General features: G+C 43.2%; 1 protein-coding gene across 2 annotated transcripts in view; it reads right to left on the reverse strand.

Moving 5' to 3' along the window:
* The window catches only part of ING5 (inhibitor of growth family member 5), a 33,738-nt gene that overhangs the window by 10,279 nt on the left and 5,685 nt on the right, over positions 1 to 17,774 (reverse strand). For both annotated transcript variants that reach the window (XM_058299673.2, XM_058299674.1), the window contains 4 exons: positions 17,500 to 17,571; positions 14,749 to 14,915; positions 13,254 to 13,365; positions 12,995 to 13,088 (listed from right to left, as the gene is read on the reverse strand). In XM_058299673.2, the coding sequence (XP_058155656.1) occupies positions 12,995 to 13,088; positions 13,254 to 13,365; positions 14,749 to 14,915; positions 17,500 to 17,571 (445 nt within the window). The remainder of the gene's footprint in view (positions 1 to 12,994; positions 13,089 to 13,253; positions 13,366 to 14,748; positions 14,916 to 17,499; positions 17,572 to 17,774) is intronic.

The following is a 17,774-nucleotide window of genomic DNA, read 5'->3' on the forward strand; positions in this document are numbered from 1 at the left end:
AATTTGAATGCAGATTCTGAGGTGTGAGGGGCAGGGGCAATGGGGATTAAAATGACTGCAGGGTTTTGTCTGGAGTAAATGGACAGTTCTAGTCGTGGAGGGCGATGAGGGTCCTGCAACATTCTGAATATGATCAGTCTCAATGAACGACAGGCTTGGGGGATACATGGGATGGGAGTATGTTTCCACAATTAAAAAGAAGGAAGAAAAACTAGGGATATAAATACAAGTAAAAGGTATACATGCCACTGGATGGGATCTAAGAATAAAGGAGAAAAGGCTCACAGGACATTATTAGGACATAAGAAAAAAATAGAACATAGAATGTAAGCTTTAAATCAGCATTTCATTTCTTGAACTTGATAACTGCACTTAAGGTGATTACCTAAGTGAATATTCTTGTTTGTAGAAAATGTACATGAGAGAGCAAATGTAGCTCAAGTGACTGAGCACCTGCTTCCCACATGGGAGGTCCCAGGTTCAATCCCTGGTGTCTCCTAAAAACAAAAGCAAACAATAAGCAAACAAACAACCAGTTCAGGGGAACCAAGGTGGCTCAGTGGTTGAGCACCGGCTTCCCACATACAAGGACCCAGGTTCAATCTCCGGCTCTGGTACCTTAAAAAAAATATATATATATATATGGAAGTGCTATGTTCAAGAAGTGTGATGTGTGCAGCCTGCTCACTCTCAGGTGCTCAGAAGGCAGACGGATGAGGCAGATGACCAACAATGATATGCCACAGGTACCAAATATTAAAATTGGTGTTCAGTATCTGGGGGAAGGGAGATACTGAAGTCTTCTGTATAGGGTTTGTATTATTTCTGCAACTATCCTGTAAGTTTGAAATTATTTCAATATAAAAACTCAAAAAAAAAGAAAAAAAGAAAAAACCCTTCAGGAAAGATGGCAGTGTGCGAAGCTCCAGAAATCAGTCCCTGCACCAAAATAACTAATGAACTGGCAGAAACTATCTGAATCAACTATGTGGAAACTCTGGAATCGAGTGGAACATTGTGCAACATCCTAGGAAGAACTGGAGGAAGAGGCCAGTAATTTCCAGGAAGTATCGGGGAATTTCACCCTCTAAGCATCGGCCACTGATCTCAGCTTTGGATCAACTGCTTCAGATCACGGGGGGCAGGTTTTGAGGGGAGCCACTGTCCCAACACTCAGGCAAAAGCAGCAGAGGAGTCTAAAAGAGGCAGTACTTTGTTTTTTTTGTTTCTCTTCTACTTCCTCCTCACCATTTAGGAGTGAAAATTGTTTGGAAAAGTCAAAATTTATGCCTCCAGCCCTCAACAGCAACCACAAGGACCAAAAGCTGGCAACGCCAGAAAAGTGGGAGAGCTCGACTTCCAATCACAATAGCATGACGCTCGGAATGTCCACTTCTCAACAAAAAAATTACAAGACAAAAAAAAAGGAAAGCACGGCCCATTTACAGGAAAAAATTAATTTGCTAGAAACCATCTCTGAGGAAACTCCTGTTTTGGAACTATTAGCCAAAGACTTTAAATCAGTGTCTAAAATATGTTCAGTGAGCTAAAGGAATCCATGTAAAAAAAACTAAAGAAAATTAGCAGAATGTTGTCTGAACAAAATAAAGCAACTATAAAAAAGGAAGGAAGCAAATTTTAGAGCTGCAAAATACAGTAATTTGAAAGGAAAAATTCATTAGGTGGATTCAACAGCATATCTGAACAGAGAGAAAAAAGGATCGGTGAACTTGAAGACAGCAGCCTTCAAATTATCCAACGTGAGAGAAGAAAGAAAAAATAAAGAACAACAATGAGCAGAGCCTGAGCGACCTGTACCACACATCGAGCAAGTCAACACACACATCTCTGGAGTTCTGAAGGGCAAGAGAGAAAAACAGGGGCAGAAGAAGATGTGAAGAAATAATGACCGAAAACTTACCAAATATGATGAAAGACATGAATATACACATCCGGGAAGCTCAGCCAACTCTCAGGACAGATTAAGAGATCTACTCAAGACACATTAGCTTTAAATTGTCAATATCCAAAGACATAGAGAGGATTCTGAAAGCAGTAAGAGCAGCAGCTTGTCACATAAGAGGGATCCCCAGTAGGGTTAACAGCAGATTTATCACCGGAAACCATGGATCCAGAAGACAGTGGGATGACATGTTTAAAGATTTAAAAGCTAAAGGGAATCCTTCAGGTTGAAATACAAGTTAACTAGACAGTAACTCTAAACCATAATAAGGGAAGTGGATGTGTCAAGTAGCTGGGCACCCGCCTACCACATGGGAGGTCCTGGGTTCGGTTCCCAGTATCTCCTAAAAAAGATGAGCAGACAGTGAGCTGGCATAACAGGCTGGGGCAGGAAGCTGACGCAACCAGATGACACCGCAGGGCAACTCAACGAAGAAGCACAGTGAGGAAAGAAACGAGAGACACGAGTCGAGCAGAGGTGGCTCAAGTCATTAGGCACCTCCCTCCCACGAGAGGTTCTAGGTTCAATATCCAGTGCCTCCAAAAAAAAAGAAGACAACAAAGAGAGCAGACAGTGAGTGTAAACAATAGGGGGTGGGAATAAATAAACAAACTAAAAATTTAAAAACCATAATGAGGAATCAAGAACACTGGTAAAGGAAACTACATAGGTAAATTTAAAATCCTGTGTTAGTTAAAATCCTTTTGGTTTGTAACTACTTTCCTCCCCTATGTGATATAACAGGAAAATGTGTAAAATAACATTTGGAACCTACACTAACAAGCACAGACTGCATGAAGATGTAATCTGAGACAATAGCAACATAAACAGGGAGGAACTGAGATATACTAAGGGTCTGTAAACCACCAAACTGGGCTGGTACTAGTTGAGCTTGGTTGTTATTAGTTTAACATGTTCACTGCAATTACTACAAAGGTAATGACTGAGAAAATAAGTAAAACAAAAATAGAGAAAAGGATTTTGTGTATCCATGTATCTTTAAAAAAAAGAAAAAATGTCATTAAAAAAAGAGAAAAGAAAAGAACAAAATAAAAACATGATATACTACATAAAGATATACTACATATATACAACAACAAAAACAGTAATGCAGTAACTGCTTCAGTATGTGTATACAACACATACAGAAAACAAATAGTTGAATGGCAGAAGTAAATCCTTGCTTCTCAGTAATTACCTTAACGTCAATGGATTAAACTCCCTATTATAAGGTATAGGCTGACAGAATGGTGAAAGAACATGATGCATTTACACAGGGTCTAAAAGAAAATTTGTGTATAAAGGCACAAAGAAGTTGAAAATATAAAGGTAGAAAATTATATTCCATGCAAACAGTAATGAAAAGAGAACCGGAATAGCTATATAACTGTTAGCCAAAATAGGCTTTAGGACAAAAAAAGATTTCAGGAAACAAAGAAGGATATTACATATTGATAAAAGGTTCAATCCAGCAAGAAGATATGACTATTATAAACATACCTACACCTCCAACAGAGCCCCAAAATGAAGCAGAAATTGACACAATTGAAGGGAGAAATAAGACAGTTCTACAATAATAGAGTCAAACTATCACTTTCAAAAATTAATAGAACATCTAAAAGGAGATCAATAAAGAGAGGCTTGACCAACACTGTAAACCAGCTACACCTCATGAACATATATAGACATTCCACCCAACAGCAGAAAGCACTTCTTCTCAAGTGATCATGGAACATTTTCCAAGATAGGCCATAGGTTAGACCACAAATCAAATCTTAATAAATTTTAAAAATATTGAAGTCATACAAAGAATCTTCTTGGGCCTCAATGGAATAAAGTTGGAAATCAATAACGGAAGCAAAACTGGACATTACAAATGTGAAAATTAAACAACACACTATTAAACAACCAATGGCTCAAAAAAGAAATCATACAGGAAATTAGATAATATCTTGAGGCGAATGAAAATGAAAAGATGCCATACCAAAACTTATGCGATACAGTGAAGGCAAAGCTCAAAGGGAAAAGTCTAGCTCTAAATGACTACATTAAAAAAGAAGAGAGCTCATAAATCAATAACCTAACTTCACACAAAGGGGCCAGGGGGAAAAAAAGAGCCAACTAAGCCCAAAGTTAATAGAAGGAAGAAAACAGTAAATGACAGAGTAAAAATAAGTGAAATAGAGAAAACAAGATTAGAGAGAATTAACAAAACCCAAAGTTTGTTTTTTGTGAGAAGATCAATAAAATCGACAAACCTTTAGCCATACTGATAAAGAAAGAGCGGGGACACAAATAACCAAAATCAGGAATGAAAGTGCGGACATTACTACCAACATTACAGAAATAATAAAGACTATTAAAGGGCACAATTAGCAGTTACATGCCAACAAATTAGAAAGCCTACGTCAAATGGATAAATTCCTTGAAACACACAAATTACCCAATCTGACACAAGAAGAAATAGAAAATCTCAAAAGATCCATAACAAATAAACATATTAAATAAAAATTTAAAAACTGCCAACAAAGAAAAGTCCTAGACGAGATGATTTCACTGCTGAGTGCTACAAAACATTTAAGGAAGATTTAACACCAATCCTTCCGAAACGCTTCCAAATATCAGAACAGGGGGTCCCCTGGCGACTACCCCGCGGACAGCACCACAACGCCTGGATCAGGACCCCACGCGCAGAAACGCACAGGCCTTCACAGAGCCGGGGAGGCCAAATCCACAGTACACGAAAAGGACTAAGCACCAGCCAGGGGGGATTTATTCCAGGTATGCCAGGATGGTTCAACTTAGGAGAAATCAATGTAATACACCATACTGATAGAATGAAGAGAAAGAAAAACACATGATTTGCTGCAGAAAGGACATCGGACAAAATCCAACATCTTTTCATGGTAAAAAACCTTCAGAAAACTTAGAACAGAAAGGAACTTTCTCAACGTGATAAAGGGCGTTTGTGAAAATCCCACAGTACCGTACTCAATACTGAAAGACTGGAAGCTTTCCCCTAAGCTCGGGACACTGCACAGACACCCAGGGTCACCACAGACGTTCAGCACTGTGCTCCCGTCCAAGCCAGAGCAATCGGGCAGGAGAAGGAAAGAAATGGCATCCGGATTAGAAAGGAGAGTCAAATCACCTCTGTTCACAGACGACTGGATCCTCCACATAGAAAATACAAAGAATCCACAAGAAAGTTACTAGAACTAATAACCTAATAAACAACCAATGGCTCAAAAAAGAAATCACTCCCGTGAATGAATTCAGCAAAGTTATAAGATGAAAGATACACACTCTAGAGAAGTCAGTAGGTTACTATAATATACAAGTTAATATAATGAACAAGTTGGAAAGGAAATCAAGAACACAATTCCATTTACAATAGCATCTAAGAGAACAAAATACCTAGGGATAAATTTAACAAAGAAGGTGAAAGACTCATACACTGAAAACTCCAGTACATTGCTGAAAGAAATTAAAGGCCTAAAGTTTATGGAAAGACATTCAAGGACTGGAAGACTTGATATTCTTAAAACAGAAATACTGACGAAAGCAATCTACAAATTCCATTCAATCCCTATCAAAATTCCAGCAGTCTTTTTTGTAGAAATGGAAAAGCTGAAAAGCTGATCCACAAATTCAAACTGGGTCCAAATAGCCAAAACAATTTTGAAAAAGAACAAAATTGGAAGACTCACACTTCCTAATTCCAAAACTCACTACAGGGAAACGGATATGGCGGAACCAACTGGACTCCCGTCTACCATATGGCAGGTCCAGGGTTCGACGCCCGGGGCCTGCTGGTGAGGGCAAGCTGGCCCACGCAGAGTGCCAGCCCACACGGAATGCCACCCCACGCAGGAGTGGAGCCCTGGGTGGAATGCCGCCCAGCACAGGAAAGCTGCCCCACGCAGGAGTGCCAGCCAACATGGAGCGCTGACACAGCAAGATGATGCAACAAGAGACACAGGAGAGAGAAAATAAAAGACATAGCAGAACAGGGCGTTGAGGTGGCCCAAGAGAGTAATCACCGCTCTCCCACTCCAGAAGGTCCCAGGATCGGTTTCCGGAGCTGCCTAATGAGAATACAAGCAGACTCAGAAGAACACACAGTGAATGGACAGAGAGCAGACAGCTGGGGAACCGGGGGGAATGAGGGGGAGAAATAAAAATCTTAAAAAAAAAAAACTTACTGCAGAATTTTGTCTGCTTTTTGTTTATTATTATGAATATAAAGAAAATACTCTAATGGTGACTGAAGTGATGAATGCACAACTATGTGATTATACCAAATACCAATGATTGTACATTTTGGATGAATTGTATGCTTTAATTAATATGTATCAATAAAATTGACATGGGGAAGCGGACTTGGCCCAATGGATAGGGCGTCTGCCTATCACATGGGAGGTCCACAGTTCAAACCCCAGGCCTCCTTGACCTGTGTGGAGCTGGCCCATGCGCAGTGCCCCCCGCGTAGGGGAGCCCCATGCGCAAGGAGTGCGCCCCATAAGGAGCACCGCCCAGCGAGAAAGAAAGTGCAACCTGCCCAGGAATGGTGCCGCACACACGGAGAGCTGACACAAGATGAGGCAAAAAAAAAAAACACGGATTCCCCGTGCTGCTGATAAGGATAGAAGTGGTCACAGAAGAACACATAGCAAATGGACACAGAAAGCAGACAACTGGGGGGGAGGGGAGGAAGGGGAGAGAAATAAATTAAAAAAATAAAAAAACAAAAATTTTTTAAAAAATTGGTATGTAAAAAAAAAAAAAAAATCTACTAAACACCTGGATACAAGAAAAAAAAAAAACACCACCTTACTACAGAGCTACAGTAATCAAAACATTGTGGTACTGGCCGAAAGACAAGACATACAGACCAATGGAATAGAGCCAAGAATCTAGAGATAAGACCACACATCAGTGGCCGGCTGAATTTCAACAAGGGTGCCAACAAATGGGCCTGAAACAACTGGAAATCCACACACAAAAGAACGAGTGTGTACCCTTACCTCTCACTACATAAAAAATTAATTCACGGGAGTGGGTGCCACTCAGTAGGTGAGCGCCTATCTGCTTCCCATGTACGAGGTCCCAGGTTCAATCCCCAGTACCTCCTAAAAATAAATAAAAAGTAAAAAGAATTTAAAAACTAATTTAAAAATGGAAATATAAGAGTTAATACTTTCAAACTCTTACAAGAAAACATCGGGAAATATCTTCAGGGCCTTGTAGTAGGCAAACGATTTTCAGATTTTATACCAAAGCACAAGCGACCAAACAACAATTTGTTAAAATGAGCTTCAGCAAAATTAAAAACCTTTGTCCATCAAATAATATAATCAAGAAAGTAAAAAGACAGCCTACAAAATGAAGGGTATATTTGGAAACCATGTATCTGATCAGGGTTTAAATAGCACAATTTATAAAAACTCCTGCAATGCCACAACAAAAAGACAACCCAACTAAAAAATAGGCCAAGGAATTGAATAGACACTTCTCAAAGAAAATATTCAAATGAGCAATAAGTATGTGAAAACATGTTCAACATCATTAGCCATTAAAAAATGCAAATTAAAAATACAAAGAGATACCATTTCACATCCACTGGGATGGCTGTGATCACTAAAACTGAAAACAACCATATCGATAAGGACACAGAGAAAGAGATCCCGCGTGCTTCCCCCAGCCACTGAGGACGACAGTTTGGCGATTTCTCAGAATGTTAAACATGTAATTACTACATGACCCTGCAATTCCACTCCTAGGTATATACTCAAAATAACTGAAAGCAGGGGTTCAGACAGCTATTTCCACACCAATGTTCACGGCGGCATTACTCACAGTAGCCAAAAGGTGGCTATATGACAGCGCAAGGGTCATCGGCAGATGAATAGGTACACAGAACACGGCATATCCATACAATGGAATATTATTCAGCCGTGAAAGGATGAGACACGCCTGCACACGCTGCAACACGGATGTTCCTTGAAGGCAGCATTCCATGCAGAGGGAAAAATAAGAAAGATCACTGACTTCTCATCCGAAACAATGCAAGAGAGAATACAATTGTACATCTTCAGTGGTGAAAGAAAAAGAGAAAGTCAACCTAAAATTCTATACACAATGAAAATATCTTTAAAAAATGGAGGTGAAATAAAGGCATTTCAGACAAACAAAAATGGAGAAAATGCACCACCACCAGTAGATCTGTGTGACAAAAAATATTAAAAGTTCTTCAGACAGAAGGAAAATGACATGAAAATTTGCATCTACACAAATAATTAAGAATACTAGAAATGATACCCACATGGGATGAATATAAAACTTTTTTCCTCATCTGTTATATCTGTTTAATACAATCAGTGGTTTAAACCTAAAATAATAACAATATATTGTGAGATTTACAGCAAATACAGAAGTAAAAAAAATGTATGACAATAGCAGCACAAAGGATACAGGTGAAGAAAGAATATTGTTGTAAAGTTGTTACATGAAACACAAGATAGGATAATATTATAAGAAGTTCACTGTGATAAGTTAAGGAACCAGTGTAAGCACTAAAATTTTTAAAAATACAAAAACGGCTACAACTAATAAGATAAACAGTGGGAGGTAGGGAGTGGAACGGAATACTAAGGAAAATACTTAAAGAAACCTACAATGTAAACTATAATCCATATGGTGCAGCAGTGCTACAAAATGTATTCATCAAATGCAATGAATGTGCCATGATGATGAGACTGTTGATATGGGAGTAGTGGGGGGATGGGGAGTGGGGTATATGGGGACCACATATATATATTTTTTTTTTAAAATATTTATTTATTTATTTAATTCCCCCCCCTCCCCTGGTTGTCTGTTCTCTGTGTCTGTTTGCTGCATCTTGTTTCTTTGTCCGCTTCTGTTGTCATCAGCGGCACGGGAAGTGTGGGCGGCGCCATTCCTGGGCAGGCTGCTCTTTCTTTTCACGCTGGGTGGCTCTCCTTATGGGGCGCACTCCTTGCGCGTGGGGCTCCCCTACGCGGGGGACACCCCTGCGTGGCACGGCACTCCTTGCGTGCATCAGCACTGCGCGTGGGCCAGCTCCACATGGGTCAAGGAGGCCCGGGGTTTGAACCTTGGACCTCCCATGTGGTAGAGGGACACCCTAACCACTGGGCCAAGCCCGTTTCCCCACATAATAATTTTTTATTGTTCATTTTGTGTGATATATGTATCTTTTAAAAAAAAGACAATTTTTAAAATTTGCTAAAAGTTAAAAAAGTAAAAATAAATAAAAATAAAAGAAACTAGGAAAAGAACAGATGGCACAATCAGATAACAAATAGCAAGATGGTAAATTTAAATTCAAATACAGGGAAGCGGACTTGGTCCAGTGGTTAGGGCATCCGTCTACCACATGGGAGGTCCGCAGTTCAAACCCCGGGCCTCCTTGACCCGTGTGGAGCTGGCCCACGTGCAGTGCTGATGCATGTAAGGAGTGCCCTGCCACGCAGGGGTGTCCCCGCGTAGGGGAGCCCTACGCGCAAGGAGTGCGCCCCATAAGGAGAGCTGCCCAGTGTGAAAGAAAGTGCAGAGCCTGGCCAGGAGTGGTGCCACACAGACAGCTGATGCATCAAGATGATGCAACAAAAAGAGACACAGATTCCCAGTGCTGCTGACAAGAACACACAGCGAATGGACAGAGAGAGCCACAACTGTGGGGGGGGAAGGGGAGAGAAATAAATAAAAATAAGTCTTAAAAATAAATAAATAAATAAATTCAAATACATAATTAATTACATTAAATGTAAATGTTCCAAATATTGCAGTTAAAAGGCATGGATTATCAGACCATATTAAATAAACAAGACTCAATTATATGCTACCTACAAGAAACCTACTTTGAATACAATGTAAACATGTTGAAATGCAAAACAATATATACTGTGCAAACATTCATGACAAGACAGCTGACGTGACTATATTAATATGTTAAAACAAAAAGTATTATCAGGAATAAAGAGGGACATTTCATAATGATAAAGGGGTTACTGGGAAGCAGACTTGGCCCAGTGGTTAGGGCGTCTGTCTACCACATGGGAGGTCCATGATTCAAACCTTGGGGCTCCTTGACCCGTGTGGAGCTGGCCCATGCGCAGTGCTGATGCGCGCAGGAGTGACATGCCACGCAGGGGTGTCCCCGCACAGGGGAGCCCCACACGCAAGGAGTGCGCCCCTAAGAAGAGCCGCCCAGCGTGAAAGAAAATGCAGCCTATCCAGGAATGACGCCGAATACACAGAGAGCTGACACAACATGATGACACAACAAAAAGAAACACAGATTCCTGTGCCGCTGACAACAAAAGAAGCGGACAAAGAACACGCAGAAAATAGATGCAGAGAACAAACACCTGGGGCAGGGGGGAGAAGGGGAGAAAAATAAATAAATAAATCTTTTTTTTTTTAAAAAAAGGAAAACCCACAAAATCAAAACAAAGAAACCTTGTATGTGAATATACCATTAACAAAGCTTCAAAATACATGAAGCAAAAACTGACAAAATTGAAAAGAGAAATAGACAAATCTATAACTAGAGTTGAAGATTTTGATACTCTTCTCTTGGTAATTGATTGAACAAATAAACAGAGTATCAATAAGGTTCTAGAAGACTTGAACAATACTATCAACCAAGTTATCAACTGGCATTTAACCCCAACAACACCCAACAACAGAAGACATATTCTTTTAAGTACACAAAGAACTGTGCACATTAACTGGGCCACAATACAGTAACACAAGTCTTAATAAATTTCAAAGATTCCTCATGGAACTAAATTAGAAATTTAAATTGGAAAAATATCCAGAAAATCCCCAATTAAGTAGAAATTAAGAAACATACTTCTAAAGAGTCTGCAAGTCACAGGGGGAAAAAAAAAAAACCTCAATTTTATTCAAACTGTTTATTTTATTCCAATAAAATAAAAACACAATATATGAAAATTTGTGGAATACAGCTAAAGCAATTACTAGAAGAAAATTTATAGCTTTAAATACAATAGAAAAGAAAAATGGTATAAAAGTCAATGATCTCGGGAAGTGGACTTGGCCCAGTGGTTAGGGCGTCCGTCTACCACATGGGAGGTCCACGGATCAAACCCCGGGCCTCCTTGACCCCTGTGGAGCTGGCCCCATTGCAGTGCTGATGCGCGCAAGGAGTGCCCTGCCATGCAGGGGTGACCCCGTGTAGGGGAGCCCCACGCGCAAGGAGTGCGCCTTGTAAGAAGAGCCGCCCAATGTGAAAGAAAGTGCAGCCTGCCCAGGAATGGCACCGCACACACGGAGAGCTGACACACAAGATGATGCAACAAAAAGAAACACAAATTCCCATGCTGCTGACAACAGAAGTGGACAAAGAACACACACGCAGCAAATGGACACAGAGAGCAGACAACGGTGGGGGGCGGTAGGGGGACTGGGGGGGAAGGGGAGAGAAATAAATAAATAATAAATCTTTTTAAAAAGTCAATGATCTAAGGTGCTTCCACCTTAAAAAGCTAGAGGGAGAAAAGCAAAGTAACCCCAAATTAACTAGAAAGAAGGAAATAATAAAAATAAGAGCAGAAATTAGTGAAATTGAAAATGGACAAATTTAGGGGGAAAACATCAGTGCACCCAATATCTAGTGATCTGAATGATCAAGAAAAAAATCAGAATAAAACACAAATAACCAATGAGGAATAAAAAGGGTCATCATGACAGATCCTATAATAATCAAAAAAACAGTAATGTAATAGTATGAACAACTTGATGCCAATAAATTCAACAAGTTAAATAAAGTAGATAAATTCTTTGAAACACAGAAAGTACTAAAACTGACTAAAGGAGAAATAGAAAGCCTGAATAGTTATAGAACTTGAAAGAAATTTAGTAGAGCATCAAACTGTATACATAAAATGGGAACATTCAATTGGTTATAAATTATTCCTTAATAGAGTTGACTTTAAAAGTAAAGAAAAAAAAGAGCAAGACTAAACTAGGGTGTCTAGGAATGCATACTTGGGAGATAAAAACATAAAGAAACAAGAGGAAATCAATTTACGCAAGTCTAGATGGTGTTTCTCTGGGGGCACAGGGAGGAGGGTGTGATTTTGGTGGGGCAATGGAAGCGCTTAGTTACTGGTATGGGGGCAGCCCCAGGTGTCTGCCTTTAATCGCTCACTACACTGTACATCTGCGCTGTGTGCTACTTCATAATACAAAGGTTTGGTGGGCGGTAACAAGCACCAGCTTAAGAGCCCTGAAATCCCTCCCCACCCTGTTACTGTTCTGGTCAAGAAGAGCTAACTCTTCTTCTGACCTCTTCCCATTCCTGTTAGAATCATCTCCACAGATGTCACTGAAATTCTACCATTTCCTCTTTAGTCTAAATATCATTTCTATGAAGTGATGCTACAATACTTTTCAGAAATGAAGGGGTGGGGATCAAGGGGGAGGATGCTTTAAATGAAATATCCAGAAGTTGAAGTTAAATGACATTTATATTTAATAAATGTAGTCACACAATTTAACAATGAATATATGCAAAATATATGTACATATAATAACAGATAAACACAATCTAGCTACTGAAGAGGAATTTGGTCTTGATTCGCTCAATAACAACTCTAAACGTTATCACATCACTAGAGAGGCAGTATAACGTAGTGGCTAAAAGAAGGGGTTCTGGAGTCAAATAGCCTGGTGCACACCCAGCTCTCCCGCACGCTGGCTTTAAAGCTCCGGGACGGGCCCTTCCTGTAAATCAGATTATAATGGCACTGACCACACAGGCGCCCGTGGGGGTTCACTGAGTTAACGCACGTTAAGGCATTGAGAACCGATTCTGGCATGCACGAGGTAAGCACTCATCAGGGTCAGCTTTCATGGCTGTTTCTGAATCCTAAATAAATACTAACGGTGTTCATTGGAAAAGAAAGAGTAAGAAAGGAAAAATGAAGAAGGAAAAACAAAGCCAAACAAAAAGTCTCTTACCCTCCCTTGTGCTTCTTCTTCTTGGGAGTCTCTTCTTCGGAGGCCCGCCTGCCCCGGCCTCGGGAGGCTCTCTTTTCTTTCTGACCCCGACCTTCTGAAAAACAAAAATGACTCAGACGGTTGTCATAGAAGTCACTCTAGCAAGACAAGACCACCCAAGTATGATATCCACCACGCAATCCCCACCACGGGTATTAGACAAAACCTCAAAACTCCAGAGTCGACAGTAATGAGATAAAGAAAACATTAACAGACTTGCTTTTTAACCCTCGTCCTCCGGAACTTTCAAAGTCGCTGCCCTCCATCTTATCCTTCAGGTCCGCTTCGAAGCGCGCCAGGTCCGCATCCAGCCTGCGAATGTGCTTATCCACCTGTACAGAAGACGACTCAAAAGTCTTACTTTAAAACAAAAGCAAACTACTTCAGGAATCACCAGGTCACTAAGAAGGCAACCAGGAAGAACTTTCTTGCCCCTTAACTGAGTTTTCCATCAGCAGAACACTGTTAAAACAAGACCCACTATTCCAGAGTTTAGGCAAGGGTCTTTTTTCACATGGTTTGATATTTCAAGAGAATAAATCCTGTTATGGAAAAATCCTAATTTGGGGCAAAAATGAGAAACAGAATTGAGAAAAGCAATGGAATAAGGGATGGGGACAGTTGAAATTGAATCTTAATTTTAAAAATCTAAAGACGTTGAAAATTCTTTTTTTTCTTTAATGGAATGCTTCACAAAGCATGCCATCCCTGAGCAGGGGCCACACTAATCTCTGCAGGCTTCCAGTTTTAGTATATGTGTTGCCAAAGCCACATAATGTAGGTTTTTTGAACAGAAAAAGAAAAAAAACAGATTTCACCTAAATGAGACAAATACAAACTATATATATATATACAGGGGGAAGCGGATGTGGCTCAAGCAATTAGGCTCCCATCTACCATATGGGGGGTTCCAGGTTCAGTTCCGGGGGCCTCCTGGTGAAGGAGAGCTGGCCTGTGCTGCAGTGAGCTGGCCCACACCATGAGCTGACCCAACAAGATGACGTGCAGAAAAAGAGACACAGAGGAAAGACAATGAAAGACGCAGCAAACCAGGGATCTGAGGTGGTGCGAGAAACTGAATGCCTCTCTCCCATGTCGGGGGTCCTGAGATCGGTTCCCAGTGCCTCTAGAAGAACACACAGCGAATGGACACTGACAGTAGACAGCGAGCGCAGGCGGCAAGGGGGGGGTGATAAAAATTTTTTAAACTTGAAAAAAAAAAATATATATATATATATGGGGAGTGGATGTAGCTCAGTGGCTGAGTGCCTGCTTCCCATGTACAAGGTCCCAGGTTCAATCCCTGATACCTTCTAAAAACAAACAATAAGCAAATGAATAAACCACCTCAGGGATGCTGATATGGCTCAATGGCTGAACACCGGCTTCCCACATACAAGGTCCCAGGTTCAATCCCTGGCCCAGGACCTCAAAATAAAATATACACACATACACGTGTATATATACATAAAATATGTATACTTATGTAAAAGCAAATGATTCCTCGCAAACAAACAAAAAAGGCAGATCAAGCAAAGCTGCAGCAATGGCCCCAGGTGCAGGTGTGCCTGACTTGTACTTTTCCAGGAAGCATCTCTCTATCCAGGCCAGGCCTCCACCTGGGATGGACTCACTTCCGGGCAGTTTTCCCTTTTGTCCCTTTCGGGGAGGAGCGAACGTCCAAGGGGAAGAGGCCCCGCCCGCGGCCGCCTCACCATCTCGTAGGTCTGCATGGCCAGCTGCACCTTGTCGTCGCTGTACTCCTTGCACCTGCTGTAGGCGCTCTGGATCTTCTGCAGGTGCTCCACACGCTGGTCTGGAGAAAGAGTCTTCACGGCCGAGATGTACTCCGCGGCCAGGATGTCGATCTCCGCCTTCTTGTCTGATGGAGAAAGGGTGGAAGCACTGGTCCCTGAGAGGGGAGCTCCCGCCGCACCCACCACAGTGATGCAGCACCCACCACGGTGATGCAGCACCCACCACGGTGATGCAGCCCGTGCAGACCCGCACAGCGCGTCAGCAGCCTGCCCGGCGCGGCCCAGGACAAGTGTGCCCAGCGCCCCCCTCTGGTTCGCAGGTGTCCCTGCTGGAACGTGTTTCGGGGTCACCCCATCTCTGACCTGGCATACCACTCCCAGGTTCAAATCCTAAAGAAATCTGAAAGCTCAGGCAGCAGGACAGATGCTAGAAAGTTCCTGACAGCAAAACACAGGAAACAATGCCAATGGGCCAGCGCCACTAAGAGCCGAATAAGCTGGTGTGTCCACACAGCAGAAGAAACAGTGTAACAACACGATGAACCCACAGAAGGTGGCACAGTGAGAAGCAGACACAAGGGGAAGCAAAGTGCAGGAGTCCATTAATGAGAAGTACAGAAACAGGCACAAAGAGGCTGTTCATTTTGCAGGGGTGACAAGACCACCACTGAAGGTGGACGAGGTGAGGACGGGCAGCCAATTCCGGCCCCTGGGGGGAGGGGGGAGGGTGCAGGAGGGGCGCCCGGGGCTGCCAGGTGCTAGGGGGCTTGATTGCTCCATTAAGGTGGCAGAGATGCACCTAACACAGTTTGTCAAGTTCTCTGTAAAAGGTTTATGCTCGTTTCTGAAGACACGTTCTATTCCACAATTAAGGTCCTCGTAGTCCTTAGCCAACAGGTCGCACCTGAGTGAAAAAGCCATTCCAACCTCGGGAGCAAGTACCCTGCTCAGTGACTGAAACTTCTACCACCACACCAAAGCACATCTACGTGAAATATGTAACCCAGGATTAAAGGGAATGTCCCAAAAGCTGCTGAAGAGGAAGAAAAGCACAAATCATATACAGACGCTCAGGAATCTAAACCGCCTCAGACTTTTCAATGGCAACAAGACACCCCAAGAGAAAATGACCCTCAGCCTGGAATTCTACACCCAATCAGATTCCCGGACAAAAGTGAGGCTAAGGGGAGCGGATTCCCACCTACGTCCCGCCGGGTCAATGCCCAGCACCTCCTGAAAAAAAAAGTGAGGCGACAATCAACACACCTGCAGAAGTGGAGGTCTGCTTCTCTGTGTGCCCATCTCTGGAAACCATCAGAGGAAAAGCTCCCCAAAACAAGGGGTCCACCAGGGGAGGACGTCCGAGAGCCAGGGGGCAGAGCCAAACCCTGCAGGAAGGCCAAGGGCGGTCCAGGGCAGACGGTGCCCCTGGAGACCACGACAGAGAGCCCCAGGCAGGCACAGAGGGAAGCGGGAGGGGCACTGGTGGCCACCTCGGGAAGGGCTCTGCAGTTCTGGGGGCAGAAGGGGGCGCAGACCGTGGAGAACAAAGCTCCGTGGTAACGACTCTGGCCTTTGGCTGTGCCTTGGAAGGACCCTCTGAATCTCTGGAGTTCCAGTGATGGGGTATCCTTGGATACCCAAGGGGCAGGGTACCTCCAGAACACAGGAGGTAGACAGTCCATATACCAGCCAGCCACAGGCCAGGGGCTGCCCCCAGAAGGACCAACGACATGTCTGGAGTAAGGGACAGGGCCTTGAGCAACATCCCGTCAGCCACCCCAGGCCTCCTGGGCTGGATGCCACCAATCACGCCTGAGTGATGAGACCTCCGAAGACTCAGGACCCTCGAAGCCCCAGTAAGCTTCAACGACCGAGAGGACACACCGCCTGGCCTCGCCTTCTGCATCTCTTTCGGCTTCTCTTATCTGCATCCTTTGAGTATAACTAAAACTACAGTCATAAGTACAGCACATCCAGAGTTGTGAGAGTCGTACTCGCAAATTTCTGAACCCTCAAATCAGGAGCCAGGGTCCCTGGGGATTAGTGCCTGCAGGGCAGTGCTGGGAGGTCAGCCTGAGCCTGCAGAGGCCCACCCGCCTCGGGTCACGAGCACTGAACTGGCAGGAGCAGGGCGGTCTCTGCAGCTGCTGGCTGAGCAATGCAATCAGTAACACCAAAAAAAAAAAAAAAGACACTCAGAAAGGTCACCTGAGCCTGGAAGGTGGCGTGACTCAGCCGTAGGCCACCTACGGGGACACGCCCCTGCGCACAACACATCCTGAGAGACTACACCCTGGAGGTGGGGAGAGATAAGAGGGGGGCGCCCCAGGGCGGTGCACCTTCACTTCCCACAGTACGAATGAAGTCTAAAACCCGAAGGAGGGGGAATCAAGAAATAGCAGCAAAAACATGCTGTTTAGAAATAAAGGCAGTTCTACCTAGGTTTTAGCATCATGCAGACGTAATTTAAAAACAGAAATTCTGCGAAGAGGAAAGGAAAATGCAACAAAAGCACTGGGAGTGGGGAAGAGGATGTTGCTTATGAAGACTTGCAGTAAGGGCGCCCCAGCAGTCCCCAAGACACCTCACGAGGGTCCCAGCCTGGTCACCGCAGCAGCCCCCTGCACCCCGTCTCTTCCAGAGGCCCTTGCCAGGGCCTTGGGCAGCGCAGCCAGCTCCTGAGTGTACTGAGAGGCCCAAACCCACCTTCTGTCCTCTGGTCCAGCTCTCGCATCAGCTGAAAGTTCCTCTGAAGCTCGCAAGGAAGGTTCTCGATACCTGAAACACAAAGTTGTCAGGCTCCACGGGCTTTGGAACAGGACGAAGCTTCGCCCTCAACGCTTCCTAACAAACTCAGCAAATAGAAACCTTGCTTTTCTGTTTCTGTTGGGGCGTGGGTGGGGGGGGTGAAGGGTTAAAATCTCTTTTTGCAGGGACGGGTACGAAGCAGTGCTGACACTAAGCTGTCATGGAGAAGGTGG

The sequence above is a fragment of the Dasypus novemcinctus genome, chromosome 7 (genome assembly GCF_030445035.2).
Source record: "Dasypus novemcinctus isolate mDasNov1 chromosome 7, mDasNov1.1.hap2, whole genome shotgun sequence".
NCBI classification, from domain to species: domain Eukaryota; kingdom Metazoa; phylum Chordata; class Mammalia; order Cingulata; family Dasypodidae; genus Dasypus; species Dasypus novemcinctus.